We start from the raw sequence: 27,421 nt of genomic DNA, 5'->3' as shown, positions 1-27,421 counted from the left end.
AATGGCCGGCCTGCAGAGAGGTTTTTCATGGGCTCCCATGGGTGGCATAATACATGCTGCAGCCCAAAGGGGACCCCTGGTGCCCCAATGCTCTGGGTACCTGGGTACCATATACTAGAGACTTACATGGGGGCACCAGTCTGCCAATTGTGGGGTGTACAGACCATAAACACTGAATTTAGTTGAAAAAGAGCATAGCCACTGGGATCCTGGCTCGCAGGATCCCAGTGTACACAGTCAAACACACTGACATCAGGCAGAAAATGGGGGTAACCATGACAAGAAAGTGGGTACTTTCCTACAACAAGCACAGGTGGCTGCTGGCACTTTCTATTTGTGTTCTGCTGCGTTTAATGCTACTTCTTAGAGCAAAGTTCATCCTCCAATCCATTTTTGATTCAAAGGTGCTTTTTTGTACTAAGAAATAGCACTAAATGCAGAAATACTCTTATCGCATAATTCCACGCAATCTTGCAGAATTCTTAGGTAATTCTGCGTGATAACTCTACACAGAAGTACGTGAGTTACGCTCACTCCTGACATTGAACACTAACTTGTGAGGATTCTTAACATGTTTTTCTGCTGAACTAGGCACATCTCTCAGTAATCATTGCAGAACATGTGTAAACACAAATATGTTTTACAAAGATTTTTTAGTAAGATGCCACTGAATTAATATGTTGTTGTATGTCACATGGACTATAACTTCTTTTCTCCCCAACAAGCACTGAAATAGATGGCTCTAAATAACAATTTTCACAATTTCAGGTACTAGGAAAGCTTTTTCATCTAGTGTTTTGAGAGCAGTAACGAATGATGAAGATAGTGCCATGAACAGGAGTATCACATTTACCGTTGTGGAGAAGCCCAAACTTGGAAGACTAATAACTTTGAACTCAGACAACCTCACCCTTGAGGTATCCAGCTTTACTCAAGTCATGGTGAGTAGTTTTATCAGTACACAGTGTATCACACCTAGGGTTAAAATGTAGGATACAGTTGTTTGCATCTTTGTGAGGGAATGTCAGCACATGACCGAGCCCTGTAACCACAGAATAAAAATGAATGTGAGGCATTTGTGGAATGGCTAATGCCTTATCACATATAAATTTAAGCATTTAACGGAATATGTTAATTCATGTAGCCATACTGCATTCCTTACATTTTGTTTCATCCTTGGTGTGAATAAGAATTGAATTGTTTAATGTCAACCTGTATGCCAGTAGTTTATTTTGTTGTACATCTAGTAGATTTCAACCTGTGCCCCAGATGTTCATTTTACTGTACCTCTAGTAGATTTCAGCTTGCGACTCCAAGGTTCATTCTCCAGCATATTTAAACCTGTGCCCCAAATGTTGATATTACTGTACCTCCAGTAGATTTCAACTTGTGTCCCAAAGGATTATTGGACTGTATCTCTTGTGTAGTTAGGCCGGTGTCCCAAATATTCATTGTACTGAACATCTAGTAGATTTCAACCAGTATCCCTGAAGTTCGTTGAATTGAGCTCTAGTACATTTCAGCCTGTGTTCTTTAGAGGAACTGTACTGTATCACGTGGTAGATATCAACCTGTGTCGCAGAAGTTCATTATGCTGTACCTTTAGTTTATTTTACCCTATGTCCAAGAAGTTCATTGTACTGTACCATGAGCAGATTTCAACCTCTGTTCCAGGAGTTTATTGTGATGAAGCTTGAGTAGATTTCTATCTGTGTCCCAGAAGGTAATTGTAGATTTCAAACTTGTCCCAGAGGTTCATTTGTATCCTTGTAGATTTTAACCTGTGTCCAAGAAGTCAATTGTACTGAATCTCTAGTAGAATTCAACCTATGTCTTAGAAGTTCATTTACCATATCTCTACTAGATTTTAACCAGTGTCCCAGATGTTCATATTACTTTACTTCTCACGGAGATGGTCTGTTCATTAATGTTTCAAGAGCATTATGATTAAACTTGAGTGTTGTACCCAATGAGTGCCACCTTTCCTCATCCGTTGTAATCATCCCACACAATTCAAACATTCTCCTGCTGAGAAAAAAACTACAAATAATTGTTTGGTGCATAAAAGAATGGTAGACACTTTCAGAATCCTTATGTACTGCTGCGTAAGATGCAATAACACACCACTTACCCTTTCGTGACCCAGCTTCCCTTCATTAACTCATTGACTAAATGATTGCCTTCAACACTGTACTGCACCCTGCTGTATTTTGGCCACTTAAGATAATGAACATACTTTCATTTCCCTCCTCTGCCCCTGTGTTACACTACACTTAGCATGATCAGACGCCTCAATGTCATGTGATATCTGGTTTCTAGTGTGTCTAATAATAAGCTTTCTTTTGCATAATCACAATAAAACTTAAAGGCTGTTTTTTAAAGTACACCTCATAATATAGATTTTATTTTATTAAACAAAAGGCATTCTGTTTATCTTAGTCACGCCTGTAGTTGTGGTGAGTTCTTGGACTCATATGGCCCCATCTCATTCTTATGAGGTCTGATGACAGAGGGCTGTGGGTAGCCAGGCTAACATGGTGCACGTGTTCTGAAATGGCTCTGCATTACCCCCATCATCCGTTCCAATTACAGGCTATGTCTGCCATCCAGCCATTAAAAACATTCCCCTAGCTGCCTAAACCTGAGGACTTCTGTACCGTGTGGTTTCCTGCCCCTGGGTGACCTGGGGGTGACCAGTGGCAACATCCGGGCTTGGGCCCACATGATTGTGAGGAGCATCATATCAACGGGAGACATAGTGGTGAAGCTGTGCGATTGCACTGCCGACCGCTCCCCGAACTATAGCCAGGCGGCTTTAGTAGTGGGTCCAGCTAATGCTGAAGAAGTGGTGACTGGTGGCCACTGCAAGAACCGAAGGGAACTGGTGGCAACTGTGCCCCCAACTTGGATACCACAACGGCCCCCAGCAGAGCCACAGAATGCGAAGGTACCTCGAACAGCCCAGGACACAGGCTGCTGGTGAGTTGTGATTGTACGCCGTGCATAAGGGTCTGTTAGGGCCGCTCATGAGGAGCCTTGCCTGATGACACATGGGCTTATTAATGTAAACAAGTGTGGGTCCCTGGCTTGGTGGTGGTGAGGCGCTTTTGTTTCTGAGGAGGGGCCTGACAGCCAACGCAACACTTAATTGCCCTCTTCCAGAGGAGGGCCATTGACGAGAGTGGGTCTGGCGAGAGATGCTGCTTGTCGGAGGATTAGTGGGCACGATATCGTGAAGGTCGCTGGATCAGACACTGGGTGGGCCTACAGCCAGGGCCTGGCCTGCGCTGCGCCTCTTATGGCCATGCTTACCTGGACCTGCGCTGTGGTGCACTTACTACTAACAGCCTCCGACAAGCGGGTCCTGGCAACCCAAATAGCACACACCTCTATTTAACCAGTACAAGCCTGCCGAAACCAACGTGGGACAACTACGTTTGATAGACCAGCATGCCTCCACGCACTCCCAGATCTCACCTGCGATGCTAGTGCTGCTGCTGGACACACAGGACCGCGTGGTGGTCCTTCCTCATTGGAGGGCAAACTGGATGCTGTATTGCAGTAATTGAACACTCTAGGTTCTCATTAGAAGCCAAAGTTGACACTGTCATGACACATTTTACCTTACTGCACGCGGGCCACTGGAAACTCACAAAGTGACAACAACAGGGCAGACTTTTGAGTAACTACAACCAAAGGTCCACGTTATGGAGTTGTCCCTGTGAACTCTGTCAGAGCGGGTGCAAACACTGGAGAGACGTGCCGAGGATGCAGAGGGGAGATCCCATAGAAATAATATTTGAGTGGTGGGTCTTCCTGAGGGTGCCAAGGGTCGGGATGCAGTGAAATAGGTAGAGTCCTGGTTGCATGAACTCCATCCCCTGGCTGCTCTATCGCAGTTCTTCTCAGTCGAGACGGCCCACTGAGTGCCTCCCTGTGGCCCCCGCAGTATCCGATTCTTACACTACCGCTAAAGCGACACGGTGTTATGAGAAACGCGCCTACTTTCTGAAGTATGTTTTTTCCAGACTACTCAATTGCAGTACAGAAACAATGAGGCTCCTTCCTGGCATTGAACTGCCAGCTGACGGAGCTAGAACTGTGTTAATCCCTTCTTTTTTGGCATGACTTCACGTTGTCAACAAAGATACTACACACTTCTTTGACATCCCGGAGGATGCATGGAACTGGCTGGAGGCATCTGGGCTCCAAGTAACTGTCCTGCAACATAATGATGCCCTCGGAAAAGCAACAGAGGTGACAGGGGCGAGACAGAAAACCGGGCACCTCTCTCAGGCGACCCCCGACCTGGAGTAAATAATCATGGAATGCTGTCATGCACTGAAAGAAACTGTTGCCCTTACAGACACACTGCACAGTACAGCCCCAGCCCAGAAGCTGAGACCTCTCAATTGTCTGATGGAGACTGTTCTGTTGCCACCTGGCCCTCTGGGCAAGACTCTACTCCCCCTCCCGACGTCGCCCCACAAACAGCAGATAGCATTTGATGAGCTCTCTTTGCTTGTGATTTTCCAGTGCTGTACCTCATCGTGGTGCAGAGTGCTCATGGGAACAATACCGGCTAAGCCAGTAGCCCACTACAAAACCTTTCACTGCGGCTGGCAGGTGTCTGTGCAATGATCATGTTGATACCACGTGCCTGCTGAGCCTGAAGACTGCCTTTCTGTGACATCAGCGGACATTCCACACTGGCTGCATGACTCAGTAAGAGATGAGTGGACACTCTTCAACATAGGGGGGGATTCCTTACAAGACAAGCTGATCCTAAACTAGCAAGATAACTAGGCACTTCCCCCCGATACTGGCCTAATTCTTGGTCTGTGTACTGCCCTTTGGTATTTGCTATGTTAGCAGTTACTCATGTTGATATTAATTTTATTTCCCATATGTTGATTCCCTGCAGATGGCCAGAGGACATTTCCACCTACGTTATACACACATATGTCAGGTCTGATGACATGCTCACTGGGGAGCAGGCTGACGGCCCCTGGCTCAATGTTGACATAACCCAGACTAAAATACTGACGTATGGCATTCCTGTAACTTCTCCATGAGGGTCTATTTTTCTACCCAGCCCCACACGGAATCCATGAGTGTATAGATAGACTTGCACTGCAGACCTTGCCCAAAATGTAACATGTGCTGAATACCTGGGTCGCACTCACTCGGGCCACAACCCCCAGCACTTACGACTGGACTGGGATGCAGGTAGCACCCCTGTCCCTAAATGGCAGCTACAACCTGCAGAACTTAAAGACCCTGCATGCCGTCAGTCTTTTAATCAGGTGATTATTTTGACCTCAATGACAGCTCAGTTGCCGCGTGCTCCATAAAATTGGATACCTTCAAGGTGACCCTCTGTGGGCACTGCATGGGGTTAACTTGGAATATATGCTGCCAACTCAACAAGGAGTTGTCCACAGTGGAATGCGAACTATTACACCTTGAAACGGGGTGGCACAAGAGCCACTCAATCGACTGTTACTCACGAAGGCTCTGAAAGAGCATTCTGTGCTCATAGAGAGGTTATACTATTTGAACTATGCTGCTCACTCTGCTAAGATGCACGCCACTGCAGACAGAGCTGGCTCCTTTCTTGTCTGGCTGATAATACAGGACAGACTAACCCACCGCCCCATAGAGGCATTATATTCATAAAATTGACACTCTTCTTCACACACAGCGTGAAATAAATCATGAACTACATCACCATTATACCACACTATATCATTCAGTTTCAACATCCTCTTTCGACGACATTCACTCCTTTCTTTCCACGATACCCCCCCCAAATTACGATGCAACAAAGATTGGACCTAAATGAACCCATCACCTTGACTGAGATTCAGGCCATCATCCAAGCCCTTGCTACAGGAAAAAAACCCTGGCCCAGATGGGTTACCAGCAGAATTTTATAAGGCATATGCCCAATTGCTCACACACTGCCTACATGCGCTCTACAAGGAGGCTTTCCCCAAAGCAGACCTCCCCGACACACTCCGGCGCATTACTTATATCATTACCTAAACCATATAAAGACCCGACACGACTATACTCATATAGACCATTGGCACTGTTGAACTCCTACTTTAAAATATTAGCCAAAATTATAGGAGACCAATCAGCAATTAGTCCCCACCCTGGTACATGCATACCAGAATGGCTTTGTGCTGGCCATGTCACATCACTCAATCTGCACCACTTTTTCCGATTTCTAAAATATGCACCACCCCACTGGCCCTAGGCAGGCTGTTTAGTGCTTCACATTGGAAAAGCATTTGATTTGTTAGACTGGCCTTTCCTAATCCGAACTCTGTTGCGATTCGGACTGGGATTGTGGTTCACAACTATGGTACACCTCCTATATAACTTGTGGACAACCAGAGATAAAACGGACCTTCATGTGTCTGCCCCCATTATCAAAGAGAGGGGCACGTGGCAGGGATGTCCTTTATTAACTCTCCTTTTTGCCCTGGCGATGGAGCATCTGGCTAATACCTTTCCCATACAGGGCTGTGACTGGGGCATACCCATGGGAGATGGGACACATGTGGTGTCCCTTTATGCTGATGACCTACTCATTTACTTGAAGGGTCTTTCCCATCTCAATTATTAACACACTAAGCACTTATGCATCACTATCTGGGCTGCGTGTCAGTTAGTCCAAGTCATGTATTTTTCCATTCACACCATCCATGCCTCGTCCCAGTCCACTACCTGCCACTCCCTCTGACTTGGCAACCTGACACCTTCAAATATCTAGCTATTCAGATTCAGACCTATTTTATGGGAACTTATTACATGCCACAACATCCCTCAAATCTCAGATGGTCTTTTGGAGGTCACTCCCCTTGTCGGTGACGGGTTGAGTGGCACTTCTAAAGATGGTTGCCCTACCTCTTCTGCCCTACTTTTTTGTCAATCTCCCACTATATGTTACTGCCTCATTTTCTGCTCCCTGGAACGTACCATTTGTGAATTTATTTGGAACAATTCCTGCTGCGGGGTAGCACTCACTAACCTATACAGGCCCCTACAAATCAGGGCTGCCTGGTTCCTCCCTAACTTCAAGAACTATTATCTGGCTGCCCAATTGCAGTGGGTTTCATTGTGGCTGGCCTCCCGCCACCTGACTGACACAGCCACAATGTCACCAGCTTAGACTGTCTCAGGGATTCTGCATTTAGTTCACCCCGCGCTAGAAATCCTACACCTCAACCTAAGCATCTATTTGTGGTGCATTGCTGCTTCCGCAAAAGCTTGTTCCTAACGAAAGAGAGGATCCCCTTCACCCTGGCCATTGCTCTCTTAGGGACACCATGTGGTCCCCATACCACTACACTAGCAGAATTGATACTGTGGTACACTGCCTGGATCCATACCTTGGGTAACCTCTATGACAATAGTATCTTCCATATAAAACCCTAATGGAAGAAACTGGTTTACCTCCAGATGGCTTCCTCCTTTATCGCTCACTAACTGAAGCATTGTGGCAATCACGGGGAAACTTGATTCAGGAACCATCTCCACAACTTATCCTAGAATATTTACATGTATTTGACAATGGCATGCATTTGGTGCATCGGCTGGTGGACTTGTTACGTCAGCACACTTCCTCACCACTCACTTCGCTCCAAGACCTTTGGGAGATTGACTGAGATACCCCATACACAGACAAAGAATGGTCCAACTTACTAGAGAGCCCAACACAGATGCCACACAATACCAGATTTTAGTGGTCATTACAACATTGGCGGTAAAAGCTGCTTACCGCCGTACAGAACACTGCCAACACACTGCTGCGGCCGTGGAAATCCACCACAGCTATTATGACCCACAGCACGGAATCGCCAAAATTCAGACACCCACACAAGTCTGCCACACCAAAGGTCAGTGATAAACTGGCGAAAACAAAACCTCCACCGTCACGCCAACAGAAATACGCCCACACTAACACGACCCACGAACCCACGGGGCGGTCTTTCAAGCGTGGTATTCCATTGGCGGTACACACCGCTGCGCTCAAAATACACACACATCTACAAAACACAGCCACATTGGACAATTCGAAATACACACACCTGAAACACATACACACACCACTCCCACACATCCAATACAATATAAAACACACACCCACATCACCCACAAACCCTTACGACCACAACTCACGAACGAAAGCCAGAGAGACACCATCAGCAACAACACTAGCATCCACAGGCACACAACACCATCACCCACATAACTTCCACGCACCTCACACAACACCCCACTACATATCAGCACACTTATCACTACACACACCACCCCACACATCACCTACACCACCCCATGGAACGGCAAAGACACCCCAAGCTCTCGGAGGAGGAGCTGAGGGTCATGGTGGAGGAAATCGTCGGGGTAAAGCCACAGCTATTCGGATCACAGGTGCAGCACACCTCCATAGCTAGGAAGATGGAGCTATGGCGAAGAATAGTGGACAATGTCAACGCAGTGGGACAACACCCAAGAAATCGGGAGGACATCAGGAAGAGGTGGAACGACCTACGGGGGAAAGTGCGTTCCGTGGTCTCCAGACACCACCTGGTGGTTCAGCAGACTGGAGGCGGACTCCCACCTCCTCCCCCACAACTAACAACATGGGAGGAGCAGGTCTTGGCAATTCTGCATCCTGAGGGCCTCGCAGGAGTAGGTGGAGGAATGGACCGTGGTAAGTCAAAGCTTTACTATTACATCCCCCACCCTACCTGCATGCTATCACATACCTCCACCCTCGCCCTCACCCCCATCACTCCTACTCCTCACAAATGTCCCAACATCTCAAACCACACATCCCAACACCAAGCCCTGCATGCAACAACAAAGCATGGACACCCATCACTAAAGCATGCCCACTGCACATACCCATACACCCCCCTAAACCATCATCACACAAGGTCCCACACAGGAATGCAAGCACTGGGGTACATGGTCACCCACCCATTGCACACCTTGACACACACAGATGCAATAATCATGCATTTATACCCCTGCAAGACACCTACCCAACGTCACCGCACAGGAGGGTCCACACATGTCCACACCACCAACAGAAGAGACCCACAGTGATGACAGCACCTCTGTCCAACTGGATCTAGATGACCAGCCCGGCCCATCCGGGACCTCGGGACAGTCGGTTCCCCACACCCAGTCACAGGCCACTACAGACCTTCCCCCCTCTGGAAACACCAGCACAGCACCCACCCAGCGGGCCCATACCTCCGTCCCCAGGACACGTCAATCAGCAGTGTGTCCACCACTATAGGGAACCCAGGCTAAACCACCACCCCAACAACAATGGGGGCGTGGGGGCAGTGGTAGTGGGCACACGGTTCAGGGGACGGAACTGGGAGGGCTGCTGTGCGACAGGGGGCGGACAGGCCCAGGGAACCCACTCTCCATGAGGCCCTCTCCTCCATCATGGGAGCCTACCACCACTCCCAGGAGACGATGGCAACGGTACTGGCCAAGTTTCAGGAGACCCAGCGCCTGCAGGAGGAACTGTATATGGGCTTCAGCGAGGAACTCAGAACCAACAATTCCACCCTGGGTACCATTGTAGGGGTGCTGAAGGAAGTACTCAACACCAGGAGGGACACTGTGGCACAACAAGGGGCCCCTGACACTAGCATGGATGATGAACTGCCCAACACCTCCACCGGCGCTAGTGGACAGGACGCCCCGCCACAGGACCACCACACCAGCACTCCACCCCCTGCAGAGGGAGAACCACCTCGGAAACGGTCCCTGAGATCAAGGAACAAGACAGAGAATGATGCCAAGACCCCGCCAAGAAATGAGACCACCCTGATTGTCATCCTACTGTCCCACTTTGTCACCCTGTCCATACTTAAACTGCCCCAGCTCCACTTCCTATGCCCATATGGGCAATGCACCTGTGAGACTAATAGACTGGACTCTGCCATGGACATTCCTCCGCCATCACCCCTCACCATTTTGCTACCCCCTCCAATTTTGAGCACTAAAATAAACACCCTTAAAGCACAAAACAATCTGGAGTCTGTCTGTGATTTCGGAAAACTGTATTAGCAATAAGTGTGGCAAAAAGCTCTTTCATTTGTAATGTCAACATACCTATGTCACACAGCTCTAGTCCATGAGGAATCAAAGCAGATGTCACACTGTGGGACCCAGATCTGTGAAATCGTAAGGGAAAGTGACAACTCCGTGACCATACACTGGGCGGAAAAGACAGACAGTAGAGAGGCAGTAGTGTTTAAGTACATGTAGTAGGCAGGTTTGTATCCTTACCTGTGTTTCAATGGAAATATTGCTGGATCACTGAGTCCCTGTTGTCCATGTCTTCTTCCTCTGCTTCCTCTTCTTCACTGTCCACAGGCTCCACAGCTGCAACAACACCACCATCTGGACCATCCTCCTGCAGAAAGTGCACCTGTCGTCGGAAAGCCAAGTTGTGAAGCATACAGCAGGCCACGATGATCTGGCACACCTTCTTTGAGTAGAAGAGGGATCCACCTGTCATACGGAGGCACCTGAACCTGGCCTTCAGGAGGCCGAAGGTCTGCTCGATCGCCCTCCTAGTTCGCCCATGGGCCTCATTGTAGCGTTCCTCTGCCCTTGTCCTGGGATTCCTCACTGGGGTCAGTAGCCATGACAGGTTGGGGTAACCAGAGTCACCTGCAAATGGTGATGGACAACTGTTAGACACACACTAACCTAGAGGGATATCCCCAGACCCAGACAACCATTCCCACTGTGTTCCTTCCAGGTGCTCACCTAATAGCCACACACGGTGCCTCTGGAGTTGCCCCATCACATAAGGGATGCTGCTATTCCGCAGGATGTAAGCGTCATGCACTGAGCCAGAGAACATGGCATTCACATGGGAGATGTACTGTTCTGCCAAACATACCATCTGTACGTTCATCGAATGATAACTCTTCCTGTTTCTGTACACCTGTTCACTCCTGTGGGGAGGGACCAAAGCCACATGGGTCCCATCAATGGCACCTATGATGTTGGGGATATGTCCCAGGGCATAGAAGTCTCCTTTCACTGTAGGCAAATCCTCAACCTGAGGGAAAACGATGTAGCTCCGCATGTGTTTCAGCAGGGCAGACAACACTCTGGACAACACGTTGGAAAACATAGGCTGGGACATCCCTGATGCTATGGCCACTGTTGTTTGAAATGACCCACTTGCAAGGAAATGGAGCACTGACAGCACCTGCACGTCAGGGGGGATTTCTGTGGGATGGTGGATAGCTGACATCAGGTCTGGCTCCAGCTGGGTACACAGTTCCTGGATTGTGGCACGGTCAAGCCTGTATGTGATTATAACATGTCTTTCCTCCATTGTCAACAGGTCCACCAACGGTCGGTACACCGGAGGAGGCCGCCATCTCCTCACATGTCCCAGCGGACGGGGCCTATGAAAGACAACAGCGAGCACAGAGTCAAACAACTCAGAGGTACGTACCCACAGCTTACACAGAACACCATTCATTCTCAAAAAGTGGCCTGTATGTGTGTTGAGTGTAGGCCTAGGTATGTGTGACACAGTTGAAAATGAAGCCATGTGGGCCCCTATAATGGCGCCTGCCTGACCTCTAAAGTGGGACAATGGGATGTGAGGTAACTGCGCTGGCGTTGTACACCGTCGCGGTAGGCGGTCGAAGACCGCGGCGCAATGCTGCATTGGTTAACATTGGACCCTATGGGTCCCAGGAGCCAATGACGATGTACGCCGGCGGTGACGGTACGCACCGCCGCGGACTTGACCGCCATTTTCTATCTGTGCAATCACTCGATACCTGATCTTCGACAGGAGAGGACCTACACTGGAAGTGCTGCTGTGACCTCGGTCTCGAAGAGACAATGGCTCAAGTGTCTGGGGAAAGGGCCCCTGCCTTCACATCGGAGGAGTTGGAGAAACTCGTGGATGGGGTCCTCCCCCAGTACACGCTACTCTACTGTCCTCCAGACAAACAGGTAAGTACACTGGGAGCATGATGTATGGGCTATGTCCGTGTGGAGAGGGGTGGATGTAAGAAGGAAGGGGGGAGAGTGCGGCGTGCATGAAACAACGGTGAGTGCATGTGCCACATGGCAAGGGTAGGGATGGGGGTCAATCACTTTGACGGTGCAGTTGGTAATAACTTTCTCTTCCCCCTGTACAAATCATGTAGGTCAGCGCCCACCAAAAAAAAACATATTTGGCGTGCCATCGCCGAGGACGTCCGGACCCTGGGGGTCTACCACAGACGGAGCACACACTGCCGGAAAAGATGGGAGGACATTCGCCGCTGGCGCAAGAAGCCGGCGGAGGCTCAGCTGGGGATGGCCTCCCAATGTGGGAGGGGTGCCCGTCGCACCATGACCCCCCCCTGATGTTCAGGATCCTGGCGGTGGCGTACCTAGAGTTGGATGGGCACTTGAGGGCATCAGCAGCCACAAGGGGGTGAGTACACTCGCATTCTTCTGACTTTGCACGCAGTGGAGAGGTCTGGGTGGGGGAGGTAGGCTGTGGGTTTCCCTAGGCCAGGGCGAGTTCCATAGGCAAGGTCTCTCCGTAAGACAGGCCATGTGGCACCCCACCTCTGTAGAGTGGCAAGTACACCTAGTCATGCCCCTGTGTTATCTATGTGTGCAGATGTCGTCCATAGCCTAGTAGGCCATTTCCCAGGGATTGAACAGTGGAGCCCAAGAGCGCAGCGTAGTGCAGGGGGCTTCTGTGTCTGTCGTGTCCGCCAACAGTAGCGGTAATGCATGCACTCAACATGTCTTTCTTCTGTCGTCCCCCCTTTTTGTGGTCTCCCTGTTCTTGTGTGCATTAGCATCATCAGGCGGAGGAGCAGTGGCACCGGAGCACCAGGGGGCTGCATCCCACATGGCCATGGAGGGCCATACTATGGAATCTGACTTCACCAGTGGGACGGAGGGTGAGGGGAGCTCCACGGTGGGGACAGGAGCTGAGACCAGTGACACGTACTCGTCCTCTGATGGGAGCTCCCTTGTGGTGGCGGCAACCTCTGTGCCACCCCCATCTAAAGGTACAGCCGCCACCCCCCCTTCCAGCTCCGCCCTCCCAGCAGCCCCTCAGCCTTCGCCCCGTGCCCGCTCACCCGGGAGGGTGGGCATCACCTTCACCCCAGACACCTCAGGCCCTGCCCCAGTCACCCCTGCTGCCCTCAGTGAGGAGGCCATTGACCTCCTCAGGTCCCTCACTGTTGGTCAGTCTACCATTTTGAATGCCATCCAGGGTGTAGAAAGGCAGTTGCAACAAACCAATGCATTCCTGGAGGGCATTCATTCTGGTCAGGTGGCCCTTCAGCGAGCTTTTCAGACTCTGGCCTCAGCACTGATGGCAGCCATTGTTCCTGTCTCTAACCTTCCCCCTCCAACTTCCTCCACCCAGCCCCAATCCCCTGTACCTCAGCCTATCCCAAGCACACCTACAGACCAGCATGCACACATGTCAACATACAAGGGAAGCTCAGCAAACATCAGCACCACACATCCCACAGGCACTCACGCAAGCATCACACACATGCAGACATACCAACATCCACTGCCTCCACTGTGTCCCCTCCTCCTCGTCTCCCTCCTCCCTCCTTGTCTCGTCTACACTCACACCTGCATGCACTACCTCTACAGCCACTACGTCCCTCTCCAGCACACCCACCACCACACCCCGCTCACGTGCAGTCACCACCCCCACTACCATTCACACGTCCCCTGTGTCCTCTCCCAGTGTGTCTGTGACGCCCCCTCCCAAGATACACAAACGCAGGCACACACACACCCAACAGCCATCCACCTCACGACAGCCTCCAGCGCATGCACCTTCACCCAAAGTCAGAAAACGGACACCTCCTACAACCACCACCTCTTCCTCCACTCCCAAACCCCCTCCAGCTACCCGTCCCAGTGTGTCAAAAAAACTTTTCCTGTCCAACCTTGACCTCTTTCCCACACCTCCCCCACCCCGTCCGTCTCATAGGTCCCAAACTAGCACCTCAGCCACAACATCTCTGGGACCAGTTGTGCCTGTAGTCACCGGAATCTGGAGTGCACCGGCCACCAGGGCAGCCAGTGTGGCACGGAGCCACAGCACAGACAGTCCCCCACCTGTGAAGCATCAGAAGTTGGTCAGTGCCCGGCGGGAGAGGGGGAAAACTCCAGCCGCCAAAGCCGCTCCCAGGGGTCCCGGTGGGAGTGTGGAGTCAGCTGTGACACCTTCCAAGGTGGGGAAGGGTCACAAGAAAATCCGGCAAGTCTGGGAAGAGCAGCACAGCGGAGAAGACCGCCATCATCCCCGCTGCCCAGGAGGCTGCCGCCAGCGCCAGCCCAGCTGCCCAGGAGCCAACCGCCATCATCCCAGCTGCCCAGGAGGCCACCGCCAGCACCAGCCCAGCTGCCCAGGAGGCCACCGCCAGCACCAGCCCAGCTGCCCAGGAGGCCACCGCCATCCTAACCGCTGCCCAGGAGGCCACCGCCAGCACCAGCCCAGCTGCCCAGGAGGCCACCGCCAGCACCAGCCCAGCTGCCCAGGAGGCCACCGCCAGCACCAGCCCAGCTGCCCAGGAGGCCACCGCCATCATCCCAGCTGCCCAGGAGGCCACCGCCAGCACCAGCCCAGCTGCCCAGGAGGCCACCGCCAGCACCAGCCCAGCTGCCCAGGAGGCCACCGCCATCATCCCCGCTGCCCAGGAGGCCACCGCCAGCACCAGCCCAGCTGCCCAGGAGGCCATCACCAGCACCAGCCCAGCTGCCCAGGAGGCCATCACCAGCACCAGCACAGCTGCCCAGGAGGCCATCACCAGCACCAGCCCAGCTGCCCAGGAGGCCATCGCCAGCACCAGCCCAGCTGCCCAGGAGGCCACCGCCAGCACCAGCCCCGCTGGGCCATGAATGACCGCCAGCAAAAGCCCAGCTGGGCCAAGAAGGACCACCAGCAGCTGAGTCCTTGCAATGGAGACCGCCGTCTGAAGCACCGCTGAACAGGGCACCGCCGTCTGAAGCACCGCTGAACAGGGCACCGCCGTCTGAAGCACCGCTGAACAGGGCACCGCCGTCTGAAGCACCGCTGAACATGGCACCGCCGTCTGAAGCACCGCTGAACATGGCACCGCCGTCTGAAGCACCGCTGAACAGGGCACCGCCGTCTCAAGCACCGCTGAACAGGGCACCGCCGTCTCAAGCACCGCTGAACAGGGCACCGCCGTCTCAAGCACCGCTGAACAGGGCACCGCCGTCTCAAGCACCGCTGAACAGGGCACCGCCGTCTCAAGCACCGCTGAACAGGGCACCGCCGTCTCAAGCACCGCTGAACAGGGCACCGCCGTCTCAAGCACTGCTGAACAGGGCACCACCGCCTCAAGCACCGCTGGCCCATGTGCGCCAAGGGCACTGACGCTACTGAGTCCGTCACGGGGTGAATGAAGCACTCTGGGCACCATGCCTCCTCCAGAACCAGTGGAGAATCACATCCACTACCTCTGTCCTTGGAAGGATAAAGCACTCTGGGCACAAGGCCCCCTCCAGAACTAGTGGAGAGATACATCCACTACCTCTGTCCTTAGCAGGATGAAGCACTCTGGGCACCATGCCCCCTCCAGAACCAGCGGAGACTGTTATCCACTTGAGAGACTGTGGCTTTGCACTCCCCAGCAAGGAACAGTGGGCAAAACCACCCACTGTAGAGACTTGAGAGGCTGTGGCTTTGCACTCCCCAGGATGGAACAGTGGGCATGTGGCCCCCTCGTGGATTTGGCATTATGCACTCAAGCGGCTGAGGTGCCCCCCTTTCCCTCCCCCTGAGGTGCCTGTTTAGTTGCTCTCTGATGCCCCTGCAGTGTTCTCTCGGTCATGGTCTGGGACCTTGTGTGGGCCTCGCCCATACCTTGTGGTCCCAGTGTTCCACTGACTTAATTGGAGCACTACCTGGACTACTATGCTTGGTATATATTTTGTAAATGGTGTATATATATATGTTTCTGCCTACTTGATTTTAATATATTACAGTGGTTACACTCATTTCCTATTGTCTTTGCATTCTTACGGGGGGTTGGGGGGGTGTAACTGTGATGTATTAATATGCATTAGTGTGTGTGTTGTAGTGGGTGGGGGTGTTGCATGTGTGTGTCCCTGTTTTTTCCCTCCCCTGTGTCGTAGGTGCGGTACTCACCGTGGTCTTCGCCGCGGCGTTCGTGCTCCTAGTAGAGGAGCAGGAAGACTATCGCAGGTAGAATTTGGAGTTCCGGGTCTATGGTGTCCTCGTTCCTTGTGGGGTGTGTAGAGGTGAGCGTTTTCCCTTTGGAATTCCTGTTTCCGCCATGTTTTTATCTGCGGTGAATCCGCCCCGGAAAAGGTGGCGGATTAGCCTGTCATAATAGTGTGGGCGGTACACTGTCTCCCGCCTGTCTGTTGGCGGTGACCGCCGCGCTGTTTGTTTGTAACGCCATGGCGGTTCGAGTGTTAAAGTGGCTGTCTTTGTTGGCAGTTTCCGCCACGGTCGTAATTGCAAATTTTGTACCGCCGGCCTGTTGGCGGTCTTACCGCCGCTTTAACACCGTCCGCCAGGGTTGTAATGGCCACCGTTGTCTAATTCAGTATTATATTATCCAAAGGGCCTATCTCACGCCTGCCAAAATTCATAGATATTTTAACCAGACAGATGCAGAGTGTCCATGCTCACATCTTTCAGATGCAGACTTACTACACATGTAATGGGCATGCTTGCATTTACATTGCTACTGGACTACATTCCATCCACCTGGGAGGAATGTATTCTAGAACTTTTTTACAGGGACAAAAAACACAGGGCCACATCCAAATTTCTGGATCTCGGTCTTATCATAGCTAAAAGGCTAATTACCCGTAAGTGGCGCTCACCTGACCCACCACACTATGTTGCTTGGCTATAATCTATGTTGGTCTGGGCGCAGGCGGAGAGTGCTGCCCTTCACTGGGAGGGACACCCTTGGCCTTCATAAATACTTCTAATTGGGACACAATACTGGCTGATGTACACACATCCATACCTGATACGATTATGTGCGTCGACGAATAGTCATCAGGAGGTGCATCGGCCGTTCCAAGACCACCCGTCCCACTCATGTTAATGCCACAACACACACTACAATAATCTCCCACCTGGCCCTGCAATACACCCCAGTCAAATTAGTAGAAACTCTTGTACCAACTTTTTTGTTGTCACTGCTACTGTGCAGTTATCATATTTCTCCTGACCAAATGAGATGACATCCTTCCGGTTCACCTCCTTTCAGCTTTGGCTACAACCTCATTCCCTCACATAGTGTATCCCATCCCAAGTTCAACCAGTTGAAGCATGCAAATGTTATAAAATGTTTGAAATGTCTCTATTAAAGGACACAGCTGTCGACTTTCGGTGTTGCAACTGCTTACACATACATGCTTCCTTGCAATTGCCATCCTCACTCTGCAGCATATCTACAACAGTGATTCAAGCACTGCTTATATGACTCTGATATGAAGCAATATAATACACTGAATGTAATTGTGATATGCTAGCTGAATTGCGAGATACATATGTACACCTCAAACTATACAGTATGTAAACCACAGTTATTGCAGTAGTGTGTGTATTGAAATGCAAAATAATGTTTAAATGAAAACATAATAAAAACAGATTTAAACAAAAAAATGAGTTCTGGTGACAGACAGTTTTTGGCTCTCTGGCAGCCCTCATATTTCCACACAATATCACATGCCACACACTATATGAAATACAACAAAAGCACTTTGGACCATGCTTCCTCAGTGTCTGGCTTGCTTTGGTGAACCTCATTTAGTCATAGGTTACTGAGATGTTTTGGGATCAGCCCACAGCATATCGTGGGTGTTTATACTATTGGCATTCACTGCTTCCATGAGGGAGAAGGAAGCAACGAAAAAGTTTCACTACATTCTAACCATAGTTGATAGATTGAGATTTTTCTAGCAGAAGTAGATTTATTTTTCATCCGAACAAAAAAATCAACAGGGAGACTGGCAAAAAGGTGTCCTTCTTAGTGGCAAGTGCGTACTTTTTTCCACGTTTAGTGCGTTTGATTTCTGTTTGCTTACTGTTGGCCTAGAGATGGGCAAAGAGGGTTCACATAATGTGGTGAATGTGATGCAGACTCATTTGTGTAATGCTAATGTAGTAGCACTGCAATCATACAGTCATGCTGTCTCAGTCACAGATATACTCCATTCACTCATCGTCCATCACAAACTGTACTTCTTGGTGCCAGAGGGATGTCATTCTTGACAGTGCACCATCTCTTTATAGAGTGTCATTCATGGAAGGTGGGCATCTGTGTTCTCCCCCTCTGCCTACACTTTCCTGGCTTGTGCCTTCATTTACTATCTGCTGCTACCCATTTGCACATGCAAGGGTGCAAAAGAGGTAGTGTGGACTGGAAGTTTTTGTTGCACAGCTGCAACAGATATATTTAATGCCCCCTTATTGTGAGGAAAGGAGGGGAGAGAGAAGAATCTGCCATCCCCAGTGACCTAAAGCAGTCTCCTATGGTGCCTTCACCAAGGAGGTAACTTGAGCAGCAAGGCCAGCTGGACCATCTATTAAAGACAATCAAGTGAAGCACTGGTCAATTCGTCACAATATACAGCTTCTACTGGAATTCTCCCGGGGTAAATAATGACTTTGCAGGCCTACTATGGAGGACGCATAAACAAGTCAATAAGTGGGAACTCCACCCTTTAGCCCTACAGTAGTACTTTCAGAGAGCCCAGCAGTTGACCTCTTCACCACTCATGATAACGCCAAAACTTCACCTCCAGGTATCCAAGACCACAGTTAATTGGCAGTGCACTATGGATGAGGTGGTTAGGAATATTTTAAAACACTTTTCCACTTCTACTTATCCCATACTTGTTTGGGAATATAAAGCAAGTTTTCATGACCCTCAATCTTGTGGCACCAACATGGACCAAACAGCCATGGCACTCAGTGCTGCTTGAAAAGTCTATCTGCCCCCAAGAGAAGCTCCCCATGAGGCCAGAATTCTCCCTGTGGTTAAGGCTTTTCTGAGGGTCTCAAAGGGTCATACCTTCAAAACCCTTCCAGCACCAGTCTGGAATTCAAATATGTTTCTCACTCCGCATATTTGAATCTCTATGTTCAGTATATTTTCAGTTCCTTTCAAGAAAGGTAGCCTTCTTGATAGCTATCACTTCCTTAAGACGCTTTAAAGAGTTAAAGGCACTCCTGATTTAGTTACAGAGAGACAGAGTGGTCTTTGTATGAACCCAAAGTTCTTACCAAAGGTTGTTTATCCTTTCCAATTGAGTCAGACTGTTGAGCTGCCTGTCTTATTCCCTCTTTACCAGATTCTGTTACAAAGAGAGCTTTACACATACTAGATGTAAAATGGGCACTGTTGGACCTGTCAACCTTAGGGTATCTTCCCACAAAGTTGCTGCATAAATTGGCCTTGGAACTCTATGCACTTTACCTCTGCTAACCAGATCTTAACTGCTTGTGCTCACTCCCTAAAACATGGTAAACTTGGCTTACACCTGATTGGCATATTTGATTTACTCACATGTCCCTTGTAAGATGGTATACCATATACCCAGTGCTAGTAAATTAAATATTACTAGTGGGCCTGCAGCACTTACAGTGCTACCCTCTTAACTAGCCCCTTAAAACATGTCCCAGGCCTGCCTGTATTCAGTCTTAAACTACCAACTCGACTTTGTAAAATAAAACCCTTGGCCAGGCCTAAAACTCCCTTTGCATTACATATGTCTCACCTAAGGTAGGCCCTAAACAGCCTATGGGACAGGGTACATTGTATTTAAAATAGGGACGTTTGTTAAGTTTAACATGTCCTGGTAGTGAAAAACTCACAAATTCCTTTTTCACTATTGTGAGGCCTTGCTAACTCATAGAATAATTTTTGGCTTCCCTTATTACATTAAATAAATATCAACTTTTGTTTGGAAGCAGGTAGAAAGGTTATGTTTGATGTGTAAGAAATCATCATTTAAAATCATCTTTAATGGTAAAGTCGGATCATGTGTCTACTTCTGAAAATGACACTTGTAGAAAGTTGGCATTATCTTGCCCTAACCATTTGGTGCCTGCAGTCTGTTTCCTGGGTCTTATGACTAGGTGTAGTTGGCCTTTGAGGGAATAGAGAGGCTGCGTGTTGTTAGGATGGGGGTGGAGCTGTGCAAAGCCCTATTTACACTTCAAAAGCTCTGCCTCATCTCACACACAAGGAACTTCACACTAGCCTACTGTGCCCCCAGATAGACTGGCGCCAGGGTAGGAAGGCAGGAAATTCCACACGCTTCTATGGGGGCAAACTCCAGACATTTCTTCCACTTCAAAGCTGGTACCAGGTATTAAAATAGGACACTCATACCCACCCAGTTCACTTTGGGATCTGAGGAAGGACTCTTAGAGGACTGCCCTGCTGCCTGTTGCTTGCTGTGCACTTCAGAGGACTTCTCTGCTGCACCAAGAGGACTGCCCTGCTGCCTGCCACCTGGTCTGAGCCCTTAGAGGACTACCATGCTGCCTGACTTCAAGGGCTAGTTGTCCGGCCCCCTGATCAGAGCCTTAAGGACAGTAAAGGCTCCAACCCTCGTGAACCCTCACCAGGATCCAGGGCCCTCCAATTAGTGCCTTTCCAGTCCTGGACCCCTGGAAGTGGTACTAAAGATGCTCAGATAACCCATATCGAAAACTTGGAAATTAAAACATTTTCTGTCAATATGTGCGTTGAGAAGTGAGAGGAGACCGGGACCTTCCTGCGGCCTGATTCTGTGGCAGCTCCTGCCACTACAAGGAGCTATGTCCGTACAGAGTCCCCTACAATGACCTTCGACCGTACTAAGCCATACCTATACACAGCCCCACCTGTACATACCTCCTTATGCAGAGCCCTGACTGCATAGAGCTCCATCTGCACATAACCCTATCTACACAGGGCTCCGTCCGTACAAAGCCCTATTTACACAGAACTCCAACTGCACAGAGTTGTGACCACTGCAAATATCTGTCCACACAGACCCCCACCTTCACAGAGCTCCATCTGCATGAGCCTCACCTGCACATAGCTCCGTCCACACAGAGCCCCACCTGCATGAAGCTCCGACTGCACACCAAGAGGACCTTAGGGTAGTAGTGCACTCTTCCTGCTTTTCTCCCTCTGCAGGGAAGAAAGGAGTGTTTGGACAATGTTCATAGTTTACACTGTTGTGTTCGCCAGGACTCTGCCCACCCCTCTTCTTGCTGGTAGCCCACCAGGCACCAGAGAGATGCCCACCCCTCTTCTTGCTGGTAGCCCATCAGGCTCCACACAGATGCTTCAGGGGTGAGTGAGAAGAGGTTCACTTGCCCCAGTTGTTGACTTTGCTGCGTCCTGCTTCTAGTGCGGACATGAAAGATGCAACGGCGCTGATGACACCACCTGCTGGATAAAAGCTGCATTCCCAGAGACCGCAGGACCCTGTTTTAGAAATCTTACGTTTAAATATCTACAACTGGATCTGGTTTTCTGAACAGCAGGTGTGTTTGAACAAAAACAAGCAATTCCCTTAGCACCACTTACCTACCTGCTCCCACTGCCCAATGTAAACTGGGGGGCTTAACGTGGTAGTACTCCATTCTCTGATAAAGCACAGCAGGGGCTAGAAAACGTCGGGAATGTCAGACTCAAGATAAAGGTGCTCACCAAAGAAACTTCAGAAGGGAGTTATTTAATGTGGTAATAACACGTTTCCCCTGTGTCGAAATGCAAAACCCAGGATAGTGATCTTTTCACTACTGCCCTCTTGTACTAAAGGGGGAATCCCTCCATAAGGACACTAGGGTCTTCATTATGAGTGTCTCCTTGCAATCTCAAGTATTTCCTTGTCCCAGTAATTCGGAAGTGTGGAATTATGGGTAATTATAACATTTCGGGGGCATGTGTGAATTAGTTTTTCTGCACCAATTCCTGCATATTTCAACCCTGGATTTTTAAAGCAGCCGAATCTCCGTGTGAAACACGCATGCAACTTATCATTCATATGGGCCTGGTGCAAAACCCATGGGAACTTGACCTTTTGAGGGCCTGGCTCTTTAAGTAGCTTTTAGGCACTATTCTAGTTCTTCAGTGAGCTGGCCAGCTCCCTCACTATCAAAATTGTTCTGGCACTACTGTGGTGAGGAGAGACTCCATACATACCATTACACTAGCTTTCCGTAGTTTCCCCACCTTCTACCATGTGTCCTTTGTTCGTCTGTACCGTTCGCTGCACCGAGTTTGTGAATACTGTACTTTTAATATTTGGAAACAGTCACAACCCCAAATTCTGCGCTTCAAAAAATATTCCTTCCTCCGCGGTGTCTGTGTTTAGCCTCACACCCTCCACACTGGCTTTTTACACATTGTACTACCGTGTTTCTTACATTTGCCTGTTCCACCTATTGCGCTTCTTTGTGTGCACTGTAGTTCTAGGCCCTCATTACGAGTGGACGGGTCCAAATGCCTGTAACATCGAGGACAATAGCCAGAACATCTCGTCGTGCTCTATTCCTAAGGTCCAGAGGGTGCAAGCCAATAGAGGCTCCATCCTGCTTCCCACGAAGGTAGACCTGCGAACAGCTGATTTACTACAAACTTAACAAATAAAGTCAAAGCACAAGATACCTTTAGCTAGCAGCTAACCCAAGGGACTGTCTGTGATTTATAAAATGTGTGCCTTAAGGGCATATTTATGTGGTAAAAAGTAGAAAAACCCCATATTGCTTAAAAAACGTAATGTTCGATGGCATATGTTGCTGCAGATACACATGTTTCGCACAGTCCGCTGCCTGGTGTTGGGCTCGGAGTATTACAAGTTGTTTTTCTTCGAAGAAGTCTTTTTTGGTCACGGGACCGAAGGACTCCTCCCTCTTCGGCTCCATTGCGCATGGGCGTCGACTCCATCTTAGATTGTTTTTTTTCCGCTGTCGGGTTCGGACGTATTCCTTTTCGCTCCGTGTTTCGGTTCGGAAAGTTAGTCAGAATCTCGGAAGAAAGCGTCAGTATTGTTCCGTTCGGTATCGGGATAGTTAGGTACATCGACACCGATCATCAGAAGATTTTGGGGTAGCTTCGATCCCCCGTCGGGGCCTGGTCGGCCCGACCGCGTGCGACATCGAAGCCGATGGAACGGACCCCGTTTCGTTTCTGCCCAAAATGTCACAGTAAGTATCCTTATACAGATCAGCACTTGGTCTGTAACTTGTGCTTGTCCCCCGAGCACAAGGAGGATACCTGTGAGGCCTGTCGAGCCTTCCGGTCCAGAAAAACACTCCGGGACCGAAGAGCCAGGCGTCTACAAATGGCGTCCACGCCGACAAAACAAAGTTTCGACGACGAAGAGGAAACATTGTCGGTTCCGGAATCAGAATCCGGAGACTCCGATGTCGAACAACAGCAACAAACAGTGAGTAAGACGTCGAAAATTAAAACCATCGAGAAGACAAAAGCCCAGGGGACGCCACTGCCAACAGGCCATGGCTCGACCCATAAAACCGGCGAGCCGTCGAAGGCGCCGAAAAAGGGCACGCCCATAGCGAAGACACCCGACTCCGGTCGAGGGACCGCCATGGAGCAACCTCGGAGCCGAGATAGCGGCTCCGAGAGGCAAAAACAAGATGCCGGCACCGAAAAACATCGGCACCGAGACACCCTGCCGAAAGCCACAAAAATTCTGTCGGTGCCGAAGCCGAAAAAAGATTCTCTCTCGGCGCCGAAAAGTTCCACACCTCCATCCTACACAGAGGAACAAGGAATAAGTGGCCAGATGCACAGATTTGGACAAGAGCTCCAAAGTGTAGAATCGGACTACACACAAAAGAGACTGTACATCCAGCAAGACACAGGGAAGATATCAACCCTTCCCCCAATAATGAGAAAAAGAAGGATCGGACTTCTCAAGGATGACGCACAACCACAAGCCAAAGTGGTTAAAAAAGTCACGCCTCCGCCCTCTCCACCACAACAGGCATCGCCGGCACAAACACCGCCACAAATGCACTCACCAGCGCAAACTACCATAAGTCAAGATAATCAGGATCAAGACGCTTGGGACCTATATGACACCCCAGTGCCGGACAATGATCCCGATTCATACCCCACAAAGCCGTCACCGCCAGAGGACAGTACCTCATACTCGCAACTGGTGGCTAGGGCAGCAGAATTCCACAATGTCCAACTGCATTCCGATCCTATAGAGGATGATTTTTTATTTAACACCCTCTCGGCTACACATAGCCAATATCAATGTCTCCCAATGCTACCAGGGATGTTACGTCACGCAAAACAAATTTTTGAAGAGCCCGTAAAATCAAGAGCCATCACCCCAAGGGTGGATAAGAAATACAAACCACCACCCACAGACCCAGTGTTTATTACTTCGCAGTTACCACCTGACTCCGTAGTAGTAGGGGCAGCTCGCAAAAGAGCAAATTCCCATACATCTGGCGACGCCCCACCTCCGGACAAAGAAAGCAGAAAATTTGATGCAGCAGGAAAAAGAGTAGCATCACAGGCAGCCAACCAGTGGCGCATCGCAAATTCTCAAGCGCTGCTGGCCCGATATGACCGCGCACACTGGGATGAGATGCAACTTCTAATAGACCATCTTCCACAGGAATACCAAAAAAGGGCGCAGCAAATAGTTGAACAGGGACAAACGATCTCAAACAATCAAATCCGCTCTTCAATGGACGCAGCCGATACTGCAGCGAGAACAGTCAACACTGCTGTCACCATAAGGAGACACGCTTGGCTCCGCACTTCAGGCTTCAAACCGGAAATCCAGCAGGCTGTCCTTAATATGCCCTTCAACGAGAAACAACTTTTTGGCCCTGAAGTGGACACAGCCATTGAAAAACTTAAAAAGGACACAGACACGGCCAAAGCCATGGGCGCACTCTACTCCCCGCAGAGCAGAGGCTCTTTTAGAAAAACTCCATTTAGAGGGGGGTTTCGTGGCCAACCCACAGACACCACCAGCCAACAAACCAGAACCACACCATATCAGGGTTCATTCCAAAGAGGAGGTTTTAGGGGATATAGAGGGGGTCAATTCCCAAGGAGTAGGGGAAGATTCCAGACTCCAAAAACACCTCCACCTAAACAGTGACTTTCAAGTCACACAACCCCTTCACTCAACACCAGTGGGGGGAAGACTAAGCCAATTCTACCAATCTTGGCAGCAGATTACAACAGACAATTGGGTATTAGCAATAATCCAACATGGCTATTGCATAGAATTCCACAAATTCCCACCAAACATCCCTCCAAAAACACGCAAAATGTCACCTCAACATTTAGAACTTTTAGGACTAGAAGTTCAAGCACTACTGCAAAAGGATGCAATAGAGTTAGTACCAGTACAACAAAAAAACACAGGAGTTTACTCCCTGTACTTTCTAATTCCAAAAAAAGACAAAACATTAAGACCAATATTAGATCTTAGGACACTAAATACCTACATCATATCGGACCACTTTCACATGGTCACACTACAAGACATCATTCCACTGCTCAAACAGCAAGATTACATGACCACATTAGACCTAAAAGATGCGTACTTTCATATACCGATACACCCTTCTCACAGAAAGTACCTAAGGTTCGTATTCAAAGGAATACATTACCAATTCAAAGTGTTGCCATTCGGAATAACAACTGCACCAAGAGTATTCAGAAAATGTCTAGCAGTAGTAGCAGCACATATCAGGAGACAACAGATACATGTGTTTCCTTACCTAGACGATTGGCTAATCAAGACCAACACAGTAAAAAAGTGCACAAACGACACCACATATGTCATACAAACCCTTCACAAACTGGGTTTCTCCATCAACTATACAAAGTCACACCTCGAACCGTGTCAGACACAACAATATCTAGGGGCAACCATCAACACATCAAAAGGAATTGCCACTCCAAGTCCACAAACAGTGCAAGCATTCCACAAGGTAATAAGTGCTATGTTTCCAAACCAAAAGATACAAGCAAAATTTGTGCTAAAACTTCTAGGCATGATGTCATCATGCATAGCCATTGTCCCAAACGCAAGACTACACATGCGACCCTTACAACAGTGCCTAGCATCACAATGGTCACAGGCACAGGGTCAACTTCAAGATCTGGTGTTGGTAGACCGCCAAACATACCTCTCGCTTCTATGGTGGAACAGCAACAATTTAAACAAAGGGCGGACATTTCAGGACCCAGTGCCTCAATACGTTATAACAACAGATGCTTCCATGACAGGGTGGGGAGCACACCTCAATCACCACAGCATTCAAGGACAATGGGATGTACACCAAACAAAATTTCATATCAATTACCTAGAACTGTTAGCAGTATTTCTAGCGTTAAAAGCCTTTCAACCCATAATAACACACAAATACATTCTTGTCAAAACAGACAACATGACAACAATGTATTATTTAAACAAACAAGGAGGAACACACTCAACACAATTGTGTCTCCTAACACAAAAAATATGGCAGTGGGCGACTCACAACAACATTCGCCTAATAGCACAATTTATTCCAGGGATCCAAAACCAACTAGCAGACAACCTTTCGCGAGACCACCAACAAGTCCACGAATGGGAAATTCACCCCCAAGTTCTGAACAAGTACTTTCAAATTTGGGGAACACCCCAGATAGATTTGTTCGCAACAAAAGAAAACGCAAAATGCCAAAACTTCGCATCCAGGTACCCACACCGCGAATCACAAGGCAATGCTCTATGGATGAGTTGGTCAGGGATATTTTCATACGCTTTTCCCCCTCTCCCTCTCCTTCCATATCTAGTAAACAAGTTGAGTCAAAACCAACTCAAACTCATACTGATAGCACCCACATGGGCAAGACAACCTTGGTATACAACTCTACTAGACCTTTCACTAGTACCGCATGTCAAACTACCCAACAGACCAGATCTGTTAACACAACACAAACAACAGATCAGGCATCCAAACCCAGCATCATTGAATCTGGCAATTTGGCTCCTGAAATCCTAGAATTCGGACACTTAGACCTCACACAAGAATGTATGGAGGTCATAAAACAAGCTAGAAAAGCTTCCACTAGACACTGCTATGCATCTAAGTGGAAAAGATTTGTTTGCTACTGCCATACCAATCAAATCCAACCATTGCATGCCTCTACAAAGGACATAGTGGGATACTTACTACATTTGCAAAAAGCGAATCTCGCTTTTTCATCTTTAAAAATACACCTCGCAGCAATATCTGCTTACCTACAAACTACTCATTCATCGTCTCTATTTAGAATACCAGTTATTAAAGCATTCATGG

General features: G+C 49.2%; 1 protein-coding gene across 2 annotated transcripts in view; it reads left to right on the top strand.

Annotated features, from left to right (window-relative positions):
- LOC138283820 (chondroitin sulfate proteoglycan 4-like) overlaps positions 1 to 27,421 on the top strand; it is a 349,745-nt gene that overhangs the window by 231,366 nt on the left and 90,958 nt on the right. For both annotated transcript variants that reach the window (XM_069221947.1, XM_069221953.1), the window contains one exon: positions 769 to 941. In XM_069221947.1, coding sequence (XP_069078048.1) covers positions 769 to 941 — 173 coding nt within the window. The remainder of the gene's footprint in view (positions 1 to 768; positions 942 to 27,421) is intronic.

The sequence above is a fragment of the Pleurodeles waltl genome, chromosome 1_1 (genome assembly GCF_031143425.1).
Source record: "Pleurodeles waltl isolate 20211129_DDA chromosome 1_1, aPleWal1.hap1.20221129, whole genome shotgun sequence".
Classification (NCBI taxonomy): domain Eukaryota; kingdom Metazoa; phylum Chordata; class Amphibia; order Caudata; family Salamandridae; genus Pleurodeles; species Pleurodeles waltl.
Note: the sequence above shows the minus strand (reverse complement) of the source record. Positions and strands in the feature narration are given on the sequence as shown.